We start from the raw sequence: 17212 nt of genomic DNA, 5'->3' as shown, positions 1-17212 counted from the left end.
ACCTTTATTTTTCTCAGTCAAACCTGGCCCACTCATAATGGTCAGCAAAAAGTACCAGTCATTTTCAGTGAATCTTTCCCCTCCCCTCAAGTCACATCAGAAGCCTAGGCTTGTCTAGTCCAGAACAGTGGGGAAAGAGGAGCCTCTCCTGCTGTGTAGATTCGGACTTCAGCTTTTTGGACCAGCACTGCCTCTCCAGGCAGGACTCGGAAATGGCCCTCCCAGGGCCTTCCTCACAGAAGGGCTCAGTTACAGGGGTCCCTGTGGCAACCGGGGTCACCACTCAGTGTCCACAGACTTCCAGCCTCCTCACAAAACCTGAGACACTCCCCCTCCCCAGCCCCAGTAAGGTTTACTTGGCAACTGATCCCTCCTTCCCTGGAAGTTCTAACCTAGCCCTCACGTCCACTTCCAATTCATCCAATTTAGTTTCTTTCACCAAGCTCCTGAGAACACAGGTCTGGTAACTCTTTGGGGTTCAGGAGAGCCAGGCTGACCTTAAGCATTTAAAGCTACCGTGACCTAAGATCCTGTTGAACAGGGAAGAAAAAGTGCCTTTTCTTTCTTTGGCTGATGAATCCATAGCAGGTACCCCTAACAGCATCATTAAAAGAAGGAGAAGGAGAAGAAATTTTTCAAGAGTGCATTGTGTCACAAATATAATGTCTATTTGTCATGATTATATTTGTAGTAAAATAGAGGAAAAGATTAGAGACAGCTTCAGTAAGTCAATGAAGCCATGGAAGGGAAATGTGGTCCAGAGAAATCGTAGTCCTGGTGGAGCTTCCCTCTGTGTGAGGCTGGGAGAACCATGGAGTGATTCTGACACTTGAGTGAAAATGACACCCTATGACCTCTGTGGCAGCATGGGTGCCTGGAGAGCACCGCGTGGCTGAGCACAGGAGTCAACATGCTGTGAACACATTGCTCGACCTCAACAACAACAAGTGATCAGAGAGCCGTGGGCAGTGAAGAGGACAAAAACAGGAAGACTGGCTGCAGTAGCTAATTTTATGTGCTAACTTGGCTCAGCAGTGGTGCCCGGATATTTGGTCAGACTCCAGTCTAGATGCTGCTGTGAAAGTACTTTTTAGTTGTGATTAACATTTGACTCCATAGATTTGTATAAAAGCAGATGACCTTCCATCATGTGGATGGACCTCAATCTAATCAGTTGAAGGCCTTAAGACCCAGGCTTCCATGAGGAAGGAATTTGGCCTCCAGAAGGCAACATAGAACTTCTGCCTGAGTTTCTAGCCTGCACATTTTGGGCTCAGGATTCCAATATCAACTCTTCCCTGAATTTCCAGCCTGTGGGTCTGCCCTACAAACTTTGGACTTGCCAGCTCCCACGATCACAGGACCAATTCCTTAAAATCAGGCCTTTTTTTTCTCTCTCTCTCTCAATCATAACACACTAGCTTATGCTATTTTGAACTTGATACTATACATTAGAGATTAATAATGAGGGATGAGAATGGAAACAGGTAGCAAACTAGGTGCACATGTCTGCGGTCCCTCCCCACATTCCCAAATCTCATAAAGTCATGGAGCAAGAAGAAGAGGAAGAGGAGGAAGAGGAGAAGGAGGGGGAGGAGGAGGGGAGGAGGGGAGGAGGAGGGGAGGAGGAAGGGGGGGAGGAGGGGGGAGGAGGGGAGGAGGGGGAAGGAGGGGAGGAGGGGAGGAAGGGAGGAGGGGGAAGGAGGGGAGGAGGGGAGGAAGGGAGGAGGAGGAAGAGAATCCACGATAGCACCAGAGAATAAGACTAATCATTGAACCACATTGTTTTTTGAGAAGAATTATAAAACAAATTGTTGAGGGAAAGGAGAGCATGTTCACCTAGTTCAAAATTCTAAAAAGTATCAAAGGATGTACAATAAGTTTTCCTCCCATCGCTGCCCCAGGCAATCAATATCAGCGTGTGGTGGTGGATGGTGATGGCGGTGTGTGTGTAACCTCCCATATCTATATTAGGCACGTACAAGATATAACTTATATTCCATTGCCCCTTTTTTGTACAAATACTAGCATGCTCCACATACTGCTTTGCACCTGGTCTTACTCATACACACACATAAAGAGCCTTCTCATTTTTCTTTATACCCACATAACCATGGGGACCCATCATAGGTTACTGAACCATTGCACTATCCATGAGCACGTTTCCCATTGTTCGCTATTATGAAATAATGCAGGGAATAACTTTGTCCACATATCACTTCCTAAGTATGCAAATATATCCTTAGGATAAAGTACTAGAAGTGAAACTGCTGGTCAGAGAATATCTGCATTTGCAGACTTGATAGACAATTGTCAAAATGCCTTCCTTGGAGACTTGTAATTTTCATTCCCGTCAGCTATGACATGTTATCAAACTGTTAGAGACTGGTCAATCTAACAGGTTAAAATACAGTATCTCAGTGTAGTTTTAACTCGCATTTTTCTTATTTATGACTGAGCTTAAGCATTTTAATATATTTCCAAACTATTTGTATTTTTCTGCGAATTGTCCATTTCTTTACCTGCTTTTGTTGTTGTTGAATTGTAGATACGTGTGTGTGTGTTTACATCAGCTGGCAAAAGTTCTTCATACAGCACACTTTTTTGACTGGGATAAAAATTGTAAAGATTTTTCCTCAACTTATCTTTTGCTTTTTAATTTTGCTTATGGTCGTTTTGTCATGCAGAAATACTGATTTCTTTTGCATGGATCAGAAAAATCGAGAAATCCCCTGGAAAACAGAAACTGGATGGTATCAAACAAGATCAGAGGAAACCACAGTGAAAAACCAGAAAAGTCCTGCTTTGGAGGTGGGAATGGTTCTTCAACGGATCCAAGCTCAGAGTCAATGGACCTGAGGAATGGCGGGGTGGCCCTTGGGTCAACCATGAGGATATTTAATTTGAAGCAACAGGGCTGGTGGAATCCTCCCTCAGCTCCTCTTGTGCTGAGCAGGGGTTACCAGTGGCATTGTCCCCAGGATAAAGCAGTGCCTGGGCACTGGGGCCGCAGGGGCAGATTGATGTCTAGGCAGCAAGTGACACCAGGACAGACATGAAGACCTCATAGCAAAAGATATGCATGCAGAGGCCCCCCCACAATACTCTGGGCGTGGGGAGAGGCAGGGGCACACTCATCCCCAGAACCTGCACCTCAAAGACCAACATGGTTCACAAGCCCGAGGAGGAGAAGGCAGTCAAGAGTCAGGAGGTACCTGAGGAAAACCAGTACCCTAAAAGAGAGTAGCAAACTCAACAACAAGAAAGACTGATGTCTGGGGAAAAAGTGAGCACAAAGAGAAGAGTTTAAATGCATATGAGTAATTGCTCCCGAATGGCTAAGCACATGGGCTCAGGAATCAAACTACCTGAAATCAATTCCTAGATCTACCACTTTCTAGATGTGTGGATGGCATTGGGCAAGGTAATTAATTTGTGCCTCGATTTCCTAAACTATAAAATGGGGATTTAAATAATACCAATATCATAGGATTATTGTGAAAATTAAATGAGATAATCCATGTAAAAACACTCGGTTCAGCAGGTAATAATAAGTGCTCAATAAATATTAGATATTCTTTTATTATTATTTAGAAAAAAAACAAGAATCAGCTGTGGTAGAAAAGCAACCATTTGAGAATTTGTAAATTAAAATCAGATTTATGGCAATTTTTTTTTTTTTTCCTGCGGTACGTGGGCCTCTCACTGTTGTGGCCTCTCCCGTTGCAGAGCACAGACTCCGGATGCGCAGGCTCAGCGGCCATGGCTCACGGGCCCAGCTGCTCCACGGCACATGGGATCTACCCGGACCGGGGCACGAACCCGCATCCCCTGCATCAGCAGGCGGACTCTCAACCACTGTACCACCAGGGAAGCCCAATTTACGGCAATTTTTTAAATGAAAAAGATGAACTGAAAAATACAATGGACACAGATAAAAAGGGAATCAGTGACTGACATTCTGGCCAGTGTACCCAAGATGTAAGGGATGGCATGTCAAGGGCCCAGTCTTTAACTGGCCTCCCTTCCTTCCCCTTCATGGTGGCAGAGCTTTGGCTGGCATACCTGGAGTGGGGAGTGGGGGTGGAGATTGGTGTTTCTGGGGCTAAGCTTTTAGAAAGCAAGGCCAAGAGTTTACTTAACTATGGAAGGACTGAACAAATAAGCAGATACAGCGAGGATAATGGAGCCAGGTTTCTTACTGTCATAGAAGGGATTTACAAATAGGGGATAAGGAAGGAACAGTGTGAGAATGGAATCAGAGGTGTTGATGCAAACTCATTGATTTTACAGATCCATGTGTGTATGCATGCATATACACACACAAGCATATACATACATAAATGCATTTATTTCCTTGTTCTGTCTCCTCAGAGGGCCTAGAACCAATTATACCCCAGTAGCAGTAAGCATACCTAGCTCCTCAATCTTGGTTTCTGAATACTATTCTCCACTAAAAGGAACTGGGGCTCCTAAGAAAAATGGGTTGATTCCAGGGTTGGGACAGAAAAGTACAAGAGGAGACAAGAATATTTCGTTGTTCCATAAAGTAAGAAAATGTTCAACCAATGCCAAAGACATACCAAAGGACATAGGAACCAACTGAAGTGGCAAAATCTCCAATATCATCAAATATGTCTTGAGACTGAAAAATATATAATGATAGTAATAGACTATAATTCACTGAATAAAACAAGAATTCACAAATCCACACTGATATAAATAAATTTTAAATATAAATAGGAGAAAAGGAAAAGGTCTCCCTTATGGTTGAATGCCAACTAAATATGGAAGGAATAATAAAGTTAAAAAATCATCAATGGATGATCAAATTAGTGCATAAAAGTTTGATGAAGAGCCAGAGATTTAAAGAATCTCAAAGTATCTCCCCCACCACCCCTAAATTTTTATTAATTACAAAGGGAAAAAGAGTAACTTTACTAAAAGGAAATGTATCAGAAAACATATTAACCAAGTGATCAAAGTTAACATATATATTTACTTATTTATTTATATTTATTTCCTATTTGTTCTGTTTCTCTGGAGAACCCTGACTAATATAATTGGTTACAACCCTTAAGAATGGAATATTCAGGGGTCTTCCCTGGTGGCGCAGTGGTTAATATTCCACACTCCCAATGCAGGGGGCTGGGGTTTGATCCCTGGTCAAGGAACTAGATCCCACATGCATGCCACAACTAGGAGTTCACATGCCACAACTAAGGAGCCCATGTGCCCCGACTAAGGAGCTGGCGAGCCACGTCTAAGGAGCCTGCCTGCCACAACTAAGACCCAGAACAACCAAGTAAAGAAACAAATATTTAAAAAAGAATGGAATATTCAATAAACCAACATCCTGTGTCTTCTGATACCATGCACTGAGAAGAATACATCATTTCAGTGATATTCCTGCCAAAAACATGTAACCTGAATCTAGTGATGAGGAAATGTCAGGCAACACCAATTGAAGAATGTTCTACAAAATATAAGAAATTCAGGCAAAAGAAAGGTTGAGGAACCTTTCAGATTAAGGAGACTAAAAAGACATGACAAGTGAACTCAATGTGTGATTCTGGTTGGATCCTGGATCAGGAAAAAACAGTTATAAAGATTTTGTTGAGACAATTGACAAAATTTGAATATGGACTGTGGATTAGAAAATAGTATTGTATCAATGTTAAGTGTCTATATTTTGAAAATTGTACTATGGTTGTGAAAGAGAATGTGTTTGTTGGGAAATGTACAATGAAGTACTCATGATGTCTCCCACCCATTCTCAAAAGGTTCAGAAAAAAAAAGCATTTCAATCTATCCATCTAGGAGTGACAAAGGAAATGGAGCTGAGAATTTCCTGGAATTTTTTTTAAAGACACCAGATCCAGGAATCTCAATAAATTTCAAGCAAGGTAAATGGAAAGATATACACATTTACATATAACCTACTGGAACACCGCTAAAAAAGATCTCTTAAACAACCGTAAAGAAAAGACAAATAATGTGTCAAACTGGCAGTTAGAGTTACAACTGACTTTTCAAAAGCAATAATGGATACCAGAGATAAGTAAGGAAGAGTATGTTAGGAATACAGGAGACCCCTGAGGATGTCCTTAGTTTACCTTGCCCTCTGAATAGGTTCAATGGAAAACGATGACAACCCAATCCAGGCAGGCTTAGTAATGGCCAGACCCTTTAGGAATGAAGTCTTGGGTCACCCTACCACATAAAGAACCATGACCAGCTGAGGTGCTTGCCGAAGGCAAAAGGAATACACAGAATAAGTAGTAGAAGAAGGTAATTAAAAATACCAGCTACACGAGCTTCCCTTCCCTGGTGGTGTAGTGGTTGAGAGTCCGCCTGCTGATGCAGGGGACACGGGTTCGTGCCCCGGTCCGGGAAGATCCCACATGCCGCGGAGTGGCTAGGCCTGTGGGCCGTGGCCGCTGAGCCTGCGCGTCCGGAGCCTGTGCTCTGCAACGGGAGAGGTGACGACAGTGAGAGGCCCGCATACAGCAAAAAAAAAAAAGTAAATACCAGCTACAGTCATGGGACCAGCTACAGAAATGATGCCTGTAATTATCATGAATTTTGTTACATTCATTTTTTCCATATGGGAACCATTTGTCCCCAAAGCTTATTTTATTATGAAAAAAATTAATTTTGTTATGGATACATTTGTGTGTATACACACATACATTACACAAATATCTTTGTCTTCTTTCCACTCTTATTTCCTTTTATCATGAAACATAAGATGTATTGACTTTATATCGGTATTATTAATTTCACATCATAGTATTTGAGTTGTAGGATATCAAGAGAAGAATAAACATCACTCAAGTATTTTACCTCCACTTCTGGGGAAGAAATAAGCATGTTTTCAGTTGTACATAGGGGAGTTGTATCATGTCGGCAGAGTTATGATCTCATTATTGTTTTTATTTAGAGATTAAATATAGTTTAAGGAGATATAGATGGGTGCCAAGTTCACAAGGGGTGGACTTATGATGGTCAATTTTATGTGTCAACTTGACTGGGAGAAGGGATGCTCAGATAGCTGTCAACATATTATTTCGGATAAGTCTGTGAGGGTGTCTCTGGAGGAGATTAGCATTCGAATCTGTAGACTGAGTAAGGAAGATCACCCTCACCAATGAGGGTGCCATCATCCAGTCCAATGAGAGCTTGTAAAGAACAAAAAGGTGGAGGAAGGGCTAACTCTCCCTCTGCTGCCCTCTGACTTACTCCTGGTTCTCAGGCCTCAGACTGGGATTTAAATTACACCATTGTCCCCACCCCCTTCTCAGGCCTTTGGATTCAGACTGAATTATACTGCAGGCTTTCCTGGGTCTGTCTCCAGCTTGCAGATGGCAGATCCTGGGACTTCTCAGGCTCCGTAATCATAACAGCCAATTCCCATAATAAATCTCCTCTTATCTCTCCTCTCTCTCTCTCTCTCTCTCTCTCTCTCTATATATATATATATATATATATATATGTGTGTGTGTGTGTGTGTATATATATATATATATATACACCCACATATATTCATTTATTTATATTTATATCCCATTGGTTCTGTTTTTCTGGAGAACCCTAATACAGTTACTTACAACAACTAGGAGTGGAATATTCAATAAATACAAAAAATAGCATTTGGGAAAAATGGCTCCCCATATGGAAAAATAAAATTGTGTCATATGCCATATATAAACATAAATTCCAGATGGATGAAGGGGCTAATTGTTTTAAAGGTACAAAAGCATTATAAAAACACAAAAAATATTAATTGTGGAGTTTTTCTTAAGCAAGACACAAAATGCAGAAGCCGTAAAGGAATAGATTGTGAGATTTATCTAAAATGAAAATCCAAAATTTAAATTAAGTAAAGGACATCATAAGCAAAGTTAAATGACAAGGGATACAGTAAAAGAAAATATCTACAAATCAAGAAAAAAGGCGAACCATTCACTAGAAAAACAGGCAAAAGCTGTACATTGAATGGGCAATAAATACCTACAAGAAGTTGCTCAACCTCACTGGCAATGAGGGAAACTCAGATTAAAGAGTTAGTTTTTCTTTCACCAGACTGTCAAAAGCAAAATGAAAAAACCCTGATATATTACCTTGTCTCTTTCATTTATGTCACTGGTGGAAGGGTACACTGGTAAAGTCTTTCGGAGGGCGATTCAGTGGAATCCATCAACATTAAAAGTTAACTCCCTTTAACTCAGCACTTCACTTCTGAGAATCTGCCCTTCTGAATATCTACGTACGTGCACAGAGATGCACATAAAAGGATGTGTGGTCCATCACCAGAACTGTGAAATCTAGCATTGTCCATCCCAATCAAAATGCCTCTGTGTGTCCTGTCATGCAAGCATCCTCAAGACCTCAATTCATTTTGATCAGGGAAAAAACAAATCGTGTCAAAAATTACCCATTTCTGTAAAACTGAAAGAAACCACACACATACAGTTGCATGTATGTGATACGTGTAGGTAAATGTCTAGAGAAAGGGCTATAAGAACGTACGTGAAACTGGGAGGTGGTGGAGAGAGATGATGACTTGTGTCAAAGAGGATGTTCATATTTTCTTCCAGGACTTGGTGCTGCTTGACTCATTCACACTGCAAGTGGAGGGAGAAGGTTTAAAAAGTAAACTGTTCCATAGTACACAGAGCAGTGTTCCCAACTGCCACTTGCAAAGGAAGGGGGTGTTTTCAGAACCTAGAGCCACCCTTTTCTAGATCCCTCCCCTAGCTGAGTGAGTGCAGTCTGGGTTGGGAGTTGTTCTCAGGGCTCTGTGAACTGGGTGTCTATCCTTGTGGACACGAGTGAGCCAGGCTCTGAGCGGGCATAAGACTCCACGCATGAACACCCCAGTCATTTCCCTTAACCAGGATGTCTCACCCCTTCCCCGCTGGACCCCGACGGCCCAGAGCTTCCACCCACCCACCCTGCTGCATCTTAATCCCAAGGCTGGCCTTTTTATTTTTTTGCGGTATGCGGGCCTCTCACTGTTGTGGCCTCTCCTGTTGCGGAGCACAGGCTCCGGACGCACAGGCTCAGTGGCCATGGCTCACGGGCCCACCCGCTCCGCGGCATGTGGGATCCTCCCAGACTGGGGCACGAACCCATGTCCCCTGCATCAGCAGGCGGACTCTCAACCACTGCTCCACCAGGGAAGCCCAAGGCTGGCCTTTTTTAGGAGCAGTGAAACAAGTCCTGAGGATGTCTGGGCCTGAAATTTGTCTCCTGGAGGAGAGTAAGGTCAACCACAGTGACAAGCAAAACCAAGAGCGGGGGCAGTGGGTGGAGCAGGATGACGACTGTGGCCTTCATTTCCTCCAGGCAAAGAAACCTCAGAAGGCTGAAGTCAGGGCTTTCCAGCATTTTCACACTGAGGCTTATTGGGAAATTTCAAAAGTTGCCACCCACACCCTGACCCATGAGGGAGAGGGGACTCCTTCTTCAGAGATTGGTTGGGTGTTGTGTGAGACCAAGTACCCTGCAGAGATAGGAGAGACTGGGAACTGGTTCCCCCTCTGGGGAGTTAAAGTGTTGGGAAGTCAAAATTTTAATCTTCTTCAGAAGTTAACATTTGAGTGTAGATTTGAACAGGTGAAGGATGAAGCCGTGTGGATGTCAGAAGGAAGAGCATTCCAGGTACAGGGAACAGCAGTGCAAAGGCCCTGAGGTAGGATCATGTCTGATGCGTTGGAAGTACAGCAAGGAAGCCACTGTGGCTGGAGCTAAGTGAGTAGGGGGAGAGTAGAAGAAGACTAGATTGGACACGAAGGGAGGAAGGTGAAGAATGAGAACTACCTTGACATCTTGTAAGGACTTTGTCTTTTATTCTAGGTGAATTAGGGAGCCATTGGCAGCCTAAGAGGCAGGGAGTGACTTGATCCAGCTAAGGTTTAACAGGATGGCTCTGGCTGCTGTGTTGAGAACAGACTAAAGGAATAAGGGGAAAGCAGGGGGTCAGGGAAGCAGCAACTGAGTCCAAAAGAGAGATGGTAGAGCTGAGATTTTCTTGACAGAGTGGCCGGCATCACTTGGAGGGCCTGTGATACTCTTTGGGGGACAGAGACTCCTTAGAACAAGGGATGCAATGTGCATACCACTTCTCTGTGTGCTGCTACCCCTTGAAGTTGTTACTGTTGTTAGTCTGGGGCGGGGCCTAGGAATTAGCATTTTTGCATGTTCCCAGGTGATACTACTGCTGGTCTGGGAACATTGACAACCACTAGCTTTTTCTTCCTAGCACTGATGAAAATGTGCATTTGATGTTTATCATACCTCCTCAAGGAAGCTCTTTAGTCACCCCTGCATCCCAGGGCCAACCGTGATGCCTGGCATTAATGTCTTGAGCTTGGCTCTGGACCAGGCATGGTGCTACCTGGAATGAAGGTCTTGAGGATCCCTGGTCTGAATGGTTGGAGATAACTGGTGATGAAATTTCCAGGAAGTGGTCATTAGAGGGAAGAGGTTAATTATAATAACAACAACAATGGATGTGACACCCTACCATTCCTGTGTCTGCCTAGGTGTTTTACTGACATCTTCTCCAATTAAATCCTGTAAAAGCCCTGTGAATCTGGCATTATCCCCCTTATTTTATAAATGAGGAAACCAGAGGCTCAGAGAGTTTAAGTAATTTTCCCAAGGTCACACCACTAACAAGTACCAGAGCCCAGCCAGGCCTGACTGCCAGACAGTTCAGTGCTCTGCTGACACCACACTCTCCCTCAAGAAGTCACTGATAAGAGGAGATTGCCTTGAAGACAGGGGCTTCCTTACAGGGGGACTGTGAGTCATTTTAAAAAATGCCGGGAAGATGCCATCCTTTAAAAAAACTCCTACTGTCTGAATTGAGAGCCTGTTCACACAGCACATTACCAGCCCCAAGCCCCTTTTTTTTTTTTGCGGTACGCGGGCCTCTCACTGTTGTGGCCTCTCTGGACGCGCAGGCTCCGGACGCGCAGGCTCAGCGGCCATGGCTCACGGGCCCAGCCGCTCCGCGGTATGTGGGATCCTCCCGGACCGGGGCACGAACCCGCGTCCCCTGCATCGGCAGGAGGACTCTCAACCACTGCGCCACCAGGGAAGCCCCCCAAGCCCTTCTTGATAGAGCCCTGGTCCCCTAATAAGTAGCAGTGGCTGCCCCAAGAGAAGTATTTTTGCTGACCTTTGTGACTTTATCGTTCTCAGGTGGAGCACTTTTCCTCAGCCCTCACCCTCTTCTCAGCCTCCTCCTGTAGAATGATGGGCACAGTATTCTGTGCTGGGGAGTTGAGGCTTGAGAAATCAAGGCTGGTTTATCTCTAAACTCAATCCATCCCTCTCAGTAGAGAAGGAGAAAATCAAGTTCCAGGACTTCCCGCCTCATCAGCCCGGCTCTTTCGCCACCCACCCCAGAGGATAAAAATAGCATCCTCCCAGGGCCTCACTGCTCTTGCAGCAACTGTGCACTGAAGCTGGGCCTGCCCCGGGAGCAGCTGTTCCCAGAGGCACAGGCCTGGTGGGAGGCATAGGGTCAGGGCAGGGGCTAGGCTGCCCACAGGGCCTAGGTGAGCCAGGCCTGGCCGGGATGCTTGGAAACCTCACGAAGAGAGGCGGCACCTGGAGCAGGTTTGACCGCGACACATCAATAAATACGTCACAAGGTGCACCAGCTCGCTGGTCGGCCTTTAAAAGAGATGAGGTGTATCCGTGATTCTTAACGTTTTTCAGGGACATGGACTCCCTAGAACAAATGAGGAGATGTACATATCACTTCTCTGTGTGTGCTCAAGCCCACACACAGCACACACTGAGAAGCAGACACACACTTTTGCACACAACTTCATATGCGGGGGGGAGCTGTCAAAGTCCAGCATGGACCACGGGTTGACAGCCCCAAATTCAGGTTGATTATAGAGACGCAAAATGATTATAAAAAATAAAAATTTGTAATGTGTAGGAGGAATAAGGTTAAAGTTTGCAGTTTGCTCAACAAGATCTTCTTGGAAAGTAAAAGTATATAGTATATATCCATCAAAACAGACACAGAAATGTTAATGTTGACCTCCGTTGGTAGGATAAAAGGTATTTTCTCTTTTTCTCTCCAAATAAAAAGCTTGTTTCTCTTTTGCCATCAGAGCGGCCGCATCCAGGCATTTCCCTGAATCTGGAAGCCTACTCGGTTGCAGGCGCTGCCCGGGCCTGCCTGCCTGGACCCTCCATCCCGGGCGGGGGTATGTGTGGTACAGACAATAGACAAGCAAACATCAGGTTGGTGACAACGTGGGGCGGGGACGGGCTCCTTTACAGGGTGACCGGGGAGGCCCTCGCCTTCTGAGAACCTGGAAACCCAAAGCGCTACTCGCCGGGCTCGGGCCCGCACGGAGGAGGCGGTGCGTGCGTGCGCGCTCTCGAGGCGGCGGCGGCGCGCGCACGCGCGCCACCGCGGCCCGCCTCCCGCAGCGGAAGATGCGGCCGAGGAGGCGGCGGCGGCGGCGGCGCGCTCCGGCGGTCTGAAGCGGCGGCAGGCTGCCACGGGCCGGCGGCGCGATGAGCTGGGCGGCCGCCCCCGGCTCGGGGCTGTGAGGGGCTCGGGGCCGGGGGTGGGCGGCGGCGGCGCGGCGGGCGGCCCACGCTTCTTTTCGGCGGCGGCGGCGGTGGCCATGCGCAGGACGGCGCGGCCGGGGCCGCCGGGCCGGGGCCGCCTCCCGTGGACCCGGGGCCTGAGGGCCCCGCCGCCGCCGCTGCTGCTCCTGCTCGCGCTGCTGCCGCTGCTGCTCGCACCAGGCGCCGCCGCCGCCCCTGCCCCGAGGCTGCCGGCGCTGCCTCCCGCGTCTGCAGGGCCCAGCGTGAGCCTCTACCTGAGCGAGGATGAGGTGCGCCGGCTAATCGGTGAGTGGGGCCGCCTGCGCCGGGGTGGGCAGGTAGGGTCGGGCCCCGGTGCTTCCGGCCGCCGGCGGCCCAGTCCGCGCGACCTGGACCGCGGGCGGGCAGGCCCCAGCGCCCCGGGTCGCCTCTGGGCCCCGGCCTTTGCCTGCCTTGCTGGCCGGGAGGTGTGGTCCCTGCCCGGCCCCCGCCCTGGGCCAGCCTTCCGGCCTCCCCCGCACGTCGCGGAAAGACCCGGAGACCCCTCGGCCCCCGGCGATCTACCCCATTCCAGCCTGCTTACAGCCTATTTAGCCTTTCGCCTTATTCCCTAGAGGCAGACTCTTCTTCTCTGCCGCTCCAAGTTTCTTCGACCTTTCCTCAACGTGTCACTCTAGGGCCCTGGATTTTGGATACTCGAAATCCACGTTTTATTTAGGTTAAATCTGCTGTGGTTTTTGATGCCCCAGTAGAGGCCACACTACGGTGCTCATACTTTCTGGTTATCGTAGTTTTTTGTTTTGTTTTGTTTTTAAATGAGAGACAGAGATTGGTTATAAGGGCACTGCATGTTCGTGACAGTCTCCAAATCTTGGGACCGATAAGCATATTTTACAACAGTGAATGAATCTCCAGGTAGCCGACCTTTTAGCTTTTTCAGTACCTTTTTGGTTCTTGTGTTGGAGTTTGGACTGATTCTGAATTTCTGGGCCACTCTTCTACTTAGAATACCTTGTAAGAAAAGGAGAACTTGGCTTTGGGTCAGTTGGTGGTTCTGTGCTACCTAATTAGCTTTGTCATTGGGGAATTAATTTGAAAAATGTGACTTTGTGGATTCTGGAAATGACCCCTTAGAGGAAGTTCTGATAGAAATGGCCCCAAATGGGAAGTCTTTGGTAGTTGCAGATAGCTATACATTCACTTTCTTTTGTGTATTATGGGCCATAAAACCACATTTTTTTTCATTTCATCTCAGATTTGTGGTGCATCTAAGGGTTTGAGGGGAAAAATTATTCTTTTAAGCATCCATTAGCTGTCATTTTATTCAATTTTTTTTGTTATAAGACTTTCTTGAGGTCTACTGAAGTCCACTCAGTGTTAAAATGGAACTGCTTTTAAGCAGGCTGTTTAGACATTGTTACATATACGGGTTTGTCCCCTTTAACCAAAGAATGCTGTGTTTTTGTAATGTCCTGCTGGTCTATAATCCTCTTTTTAGTCTGGTGGAATTAGCTGAATTTAATTTAGCTAAGTTAAAACAGCAAATTGGATTAGTACTTGAAACAAGACTAAGGTTTAGGAAAAATAATGAATGCTTATAAATTGACTCATAACATTAATTTAAAAAATATTAATGTATTATGCATGGTTTTGTAAAGGTTTTTTGGTTAAAAGCGTGTATATAATTTGTGACTTTGTTTACATGTAAGAAACCAATTGAGGTAGGGGACATGGCACAACCAGAGGCTGACATTGATTGAGTGCCTGCCATATACTTCCTCCTACATGTTTTATACACATTATTTCCTCTAATTTTCTTGTGACCCAGTGAGGTGGATATCATTATTCCTCTTTTAGAGATGAGGAAAGTGAGACTTTAACTTGCTCAAGGTCACACATTAATAATCTTTTTTAAAAAATAATCAAACATAGTGTTGACATAGGCCACAACAAGTTTCAAATTTCATTGAATGAAATAAAGATATTTATATAGAAGTTTGATTATGGCATGGTGGAAAAGAAGTCATTGCTAATTAATACTTGAAATGATGTATTTGTTACCTGATTGATGAGCATCCAGTTTGTGCCCAGGAATGAGCTGTTGGGAAGAGGGGAGGGAGGATTTCCTCACTGATCAACCTTGGTCCACCTCTGGGACAAGGGGAACCTTCAGTAGTATTTTCTCTAATGCAAACAGAGTTGACCTGTTACAGTGGGTCTCTTGACTCTCCATCCTGCCAGATCCAGGTCCTCTCCTTCCTTCCATCTTCCTCATCTATTCTGACTTTATTTTTTGGCTGCCCCTGGCTGGGGAAGAACAATTGGGTGGGGCTGAGATGTATACCAGGCATACTGATTTCTCAGAATGCAGTTTCCCACAGGAACTCTTATGCTTATGGTGTTTAAGACTACTTGAAATACTTTGTACCATGTTTTTGTATCATTATGGGTTAAATGCCTTCTGAAAGCTGACTTGGGAAACTAACCATCACTTTATAATATTTGTAAGACAATGAATTTGCAATTCCAAGTATGAAACTTATAAATAAAGTTGGTAGTGACATCTTTATAAATTGAACTGATTGTTCTTGACATGAGAATAAGTTGTTTTAATCCAGTTCATATATGCACATAGTTAAAAAAAGAAATCAAATAGTGCTAAAAGACCTCAAATGAAAAAACAGCAGTCTTCTGCCTTTGGCCTTTTTATCCTCCGGACCCTACTTTCTAGTGGAAGCTACTATCCCAAGCTAGCTCTTTTTTTTTTTTTCCCTGTTTTTTTTTACTTTTCATATTTTGAAATCAATGTAGAATAAACATTTCACTTCCTAGTATCATAACTGAGCAGTTGTCCTCTTCTCTTGCCCAAACCCCCCAATATAGTTACATCATTTTTAGTAAAACCAGCAGTCTGTATTTAGATTATTGTATATTTATATTTACAATATATTTATATTGTAAATTTTTATTATACGTTATTATATGTATACATGTACGTATATGTACACACACACACATATATAAACTCACTTGTGAGTTAAATAGTGACCCATGGTTATGTTTTCTTCTCCTGTATGTTATTGTTTTTCCTGGAGCAAATAAACTATAAACTTTTTTAGTCTTTTCTGTATCTATGGCTACAATCTCTCATACACTCCAAGAAATATGTTAAATGCCTTTTGATATTTTTTTTCCAGGTAACACATCAAATCATTTATCACTTTCACTTGGTTTCCTCTTAGAGACTCCCTGCTTTGGAGCCTTCCATCCTCTTCTTCCAATCTGGACAGTAGGATTATTTTTCCTGCACATACTGTACCCTTCTTTCCTGTCTTGGAGCCTCTGTTTCCTGGATCTTCTGTCTTCCTTTTTCTTTGTTTGCTTCATTTTGCTAAAGTGTATCCTCAGTAGCTTACTGAGAAGGGTTGCATGGGAGGTAAATAATTTGAAGCCTTATATGTCTGAAGGTGTCTATCCTATCCTCATGCTTTATAGGTGATTTGGCTGAATTTAGAATATTAGACAGAAAAAAAAATATATTTTCCCGATTTTTGGTGGCATTTTTACACAGTTTTCTGGCTTTAAGAGTTTCTGATGAAAAATCCAAAATCATTCTGATTCCTTTTTTTCCTTGTGTGTTTTTTTTCTTTTTTTTTTTCTTTTGGTTGTTGTTGTTTGTTTTCTGTTTTTTGAGCTTAGGGTCTTTGTCTTTAAAAAAATTCTGTAATTTTATCAGCTTCTGTGTGGGTCCTTCCTTCTGTTTGTGGTCCTTCTAGTCTTAGTGAGCCCTTTCAATCTAGAGACTCATATCCTTCAGTTTTCAAAAATGTCTGTTACTTCTGATAATTTCCTACCCATCACTTGTTTTGTTTCTGAGATATCTATTGGTTTGGTTATTGAATCTTCTGGAATTGATCTTCAGATACTCAACGTATGTTGCCTCTTATTTATATCTCTATGTTTGGAGGTGGGAAGAGGGGGAAGTTTTCTCAATTTTGTCTTCCAAGCTCTTTTATTTTTAAAATTTTAATGATGATTTTAAATTTTAGAACTCTTTGTTTTCTGTTTCCATTTCCATTTCATTTTATTCTAATTTTATGGATGTATTATCTTCACTTATCTTTGAGGCATGTGTTTGTTGTTTTTAATTTTTTCTGTATGTTTAACATTTTTAAAATATTTCTTCTGCTTCCTCCAATGTGCCTGTTCATTTCAGAGTTCTTTTTCTGTTCATTTAGATAGTATCTGTTGATCCTTGGCTGTCTGTAATTAAGAGTGAGATGCTGAAAAGTTGATTAGGGGAGGGCAAGCTTGTGGGTGGGTAGGTGGGTGGTCCATTGGCCTCCCTTGGAATGTGGGTGAACGTTTCATTGGGAGCCCCCCCCCCCCACACACATATCAGTACCTTCACAGTTTCTTTGGGACTGGTCAGTGTCTGCAGAGAAGACACCTGCAGTCTGCTGCCTCTGGTGTGCTTGGTGGTACACCAGCCTCTGTGGTTCAGTTTTTTCAGAAAAACTTTGGGTCTCCTGCTGGACCTGGGGGCCCAACTGCTTTGAATGCCCCTCATCAGAGGCTCCCCCTTTGACAGGCCAGAGCCTCAAGCCAGCCTTTGGTGGCC

The 17212-nt window shown here is 44.4% G+C and overlaps 1 protein-coding gene across 2 annotated transcripts in view; it reads left to right on the top strand.

The window, feature by feature from the left end:
• Positions 1–12536: 12536 nt before the first annotated feature.
• The window catches only part of RYK (receptor like tyrosine kinase), a 97696-nt gene continuing 93020 nt past the window's right edge, over positions 12537–17212 (top strand). Inside the window, exon 1 of one of the 2 annotated variants that reach the window (XM_032630099.1) lies at positions 12537–12897. In XM_032630099.1, coding sequence (XP_032485990.1) covers positions 12669–12897 — 229 coding nt within the window. In that variant the 5' untranslated portion in view covers positions 12537–12668. The remainder of the gene's footprint in view (positions 12898–17212) is intronic. The other variant, XM_032630100.1, reaches the window with a different exon arrangement.

The sequence above is a fragment of the Phocoena sinus genome, chromosome 4 (assembly GCF_008692025.1).
Source record: "Phocoena sinus isolate mPhoSin1 chromosome 4, mPhoSin1.pri, whole genome shotgun sequence".
Lineage (NCBI taxonomy): Eukaryota > Metazoa > Chordata > Mammalia > Artiodactyla > Phocoenidae > Phocoena > Phocoena sinus.
The sequence above is the reverse complement of the archived record's forward strand: the minus strand, read 5'-3'. Positions and strand labels throughout refer to the sequence as shown.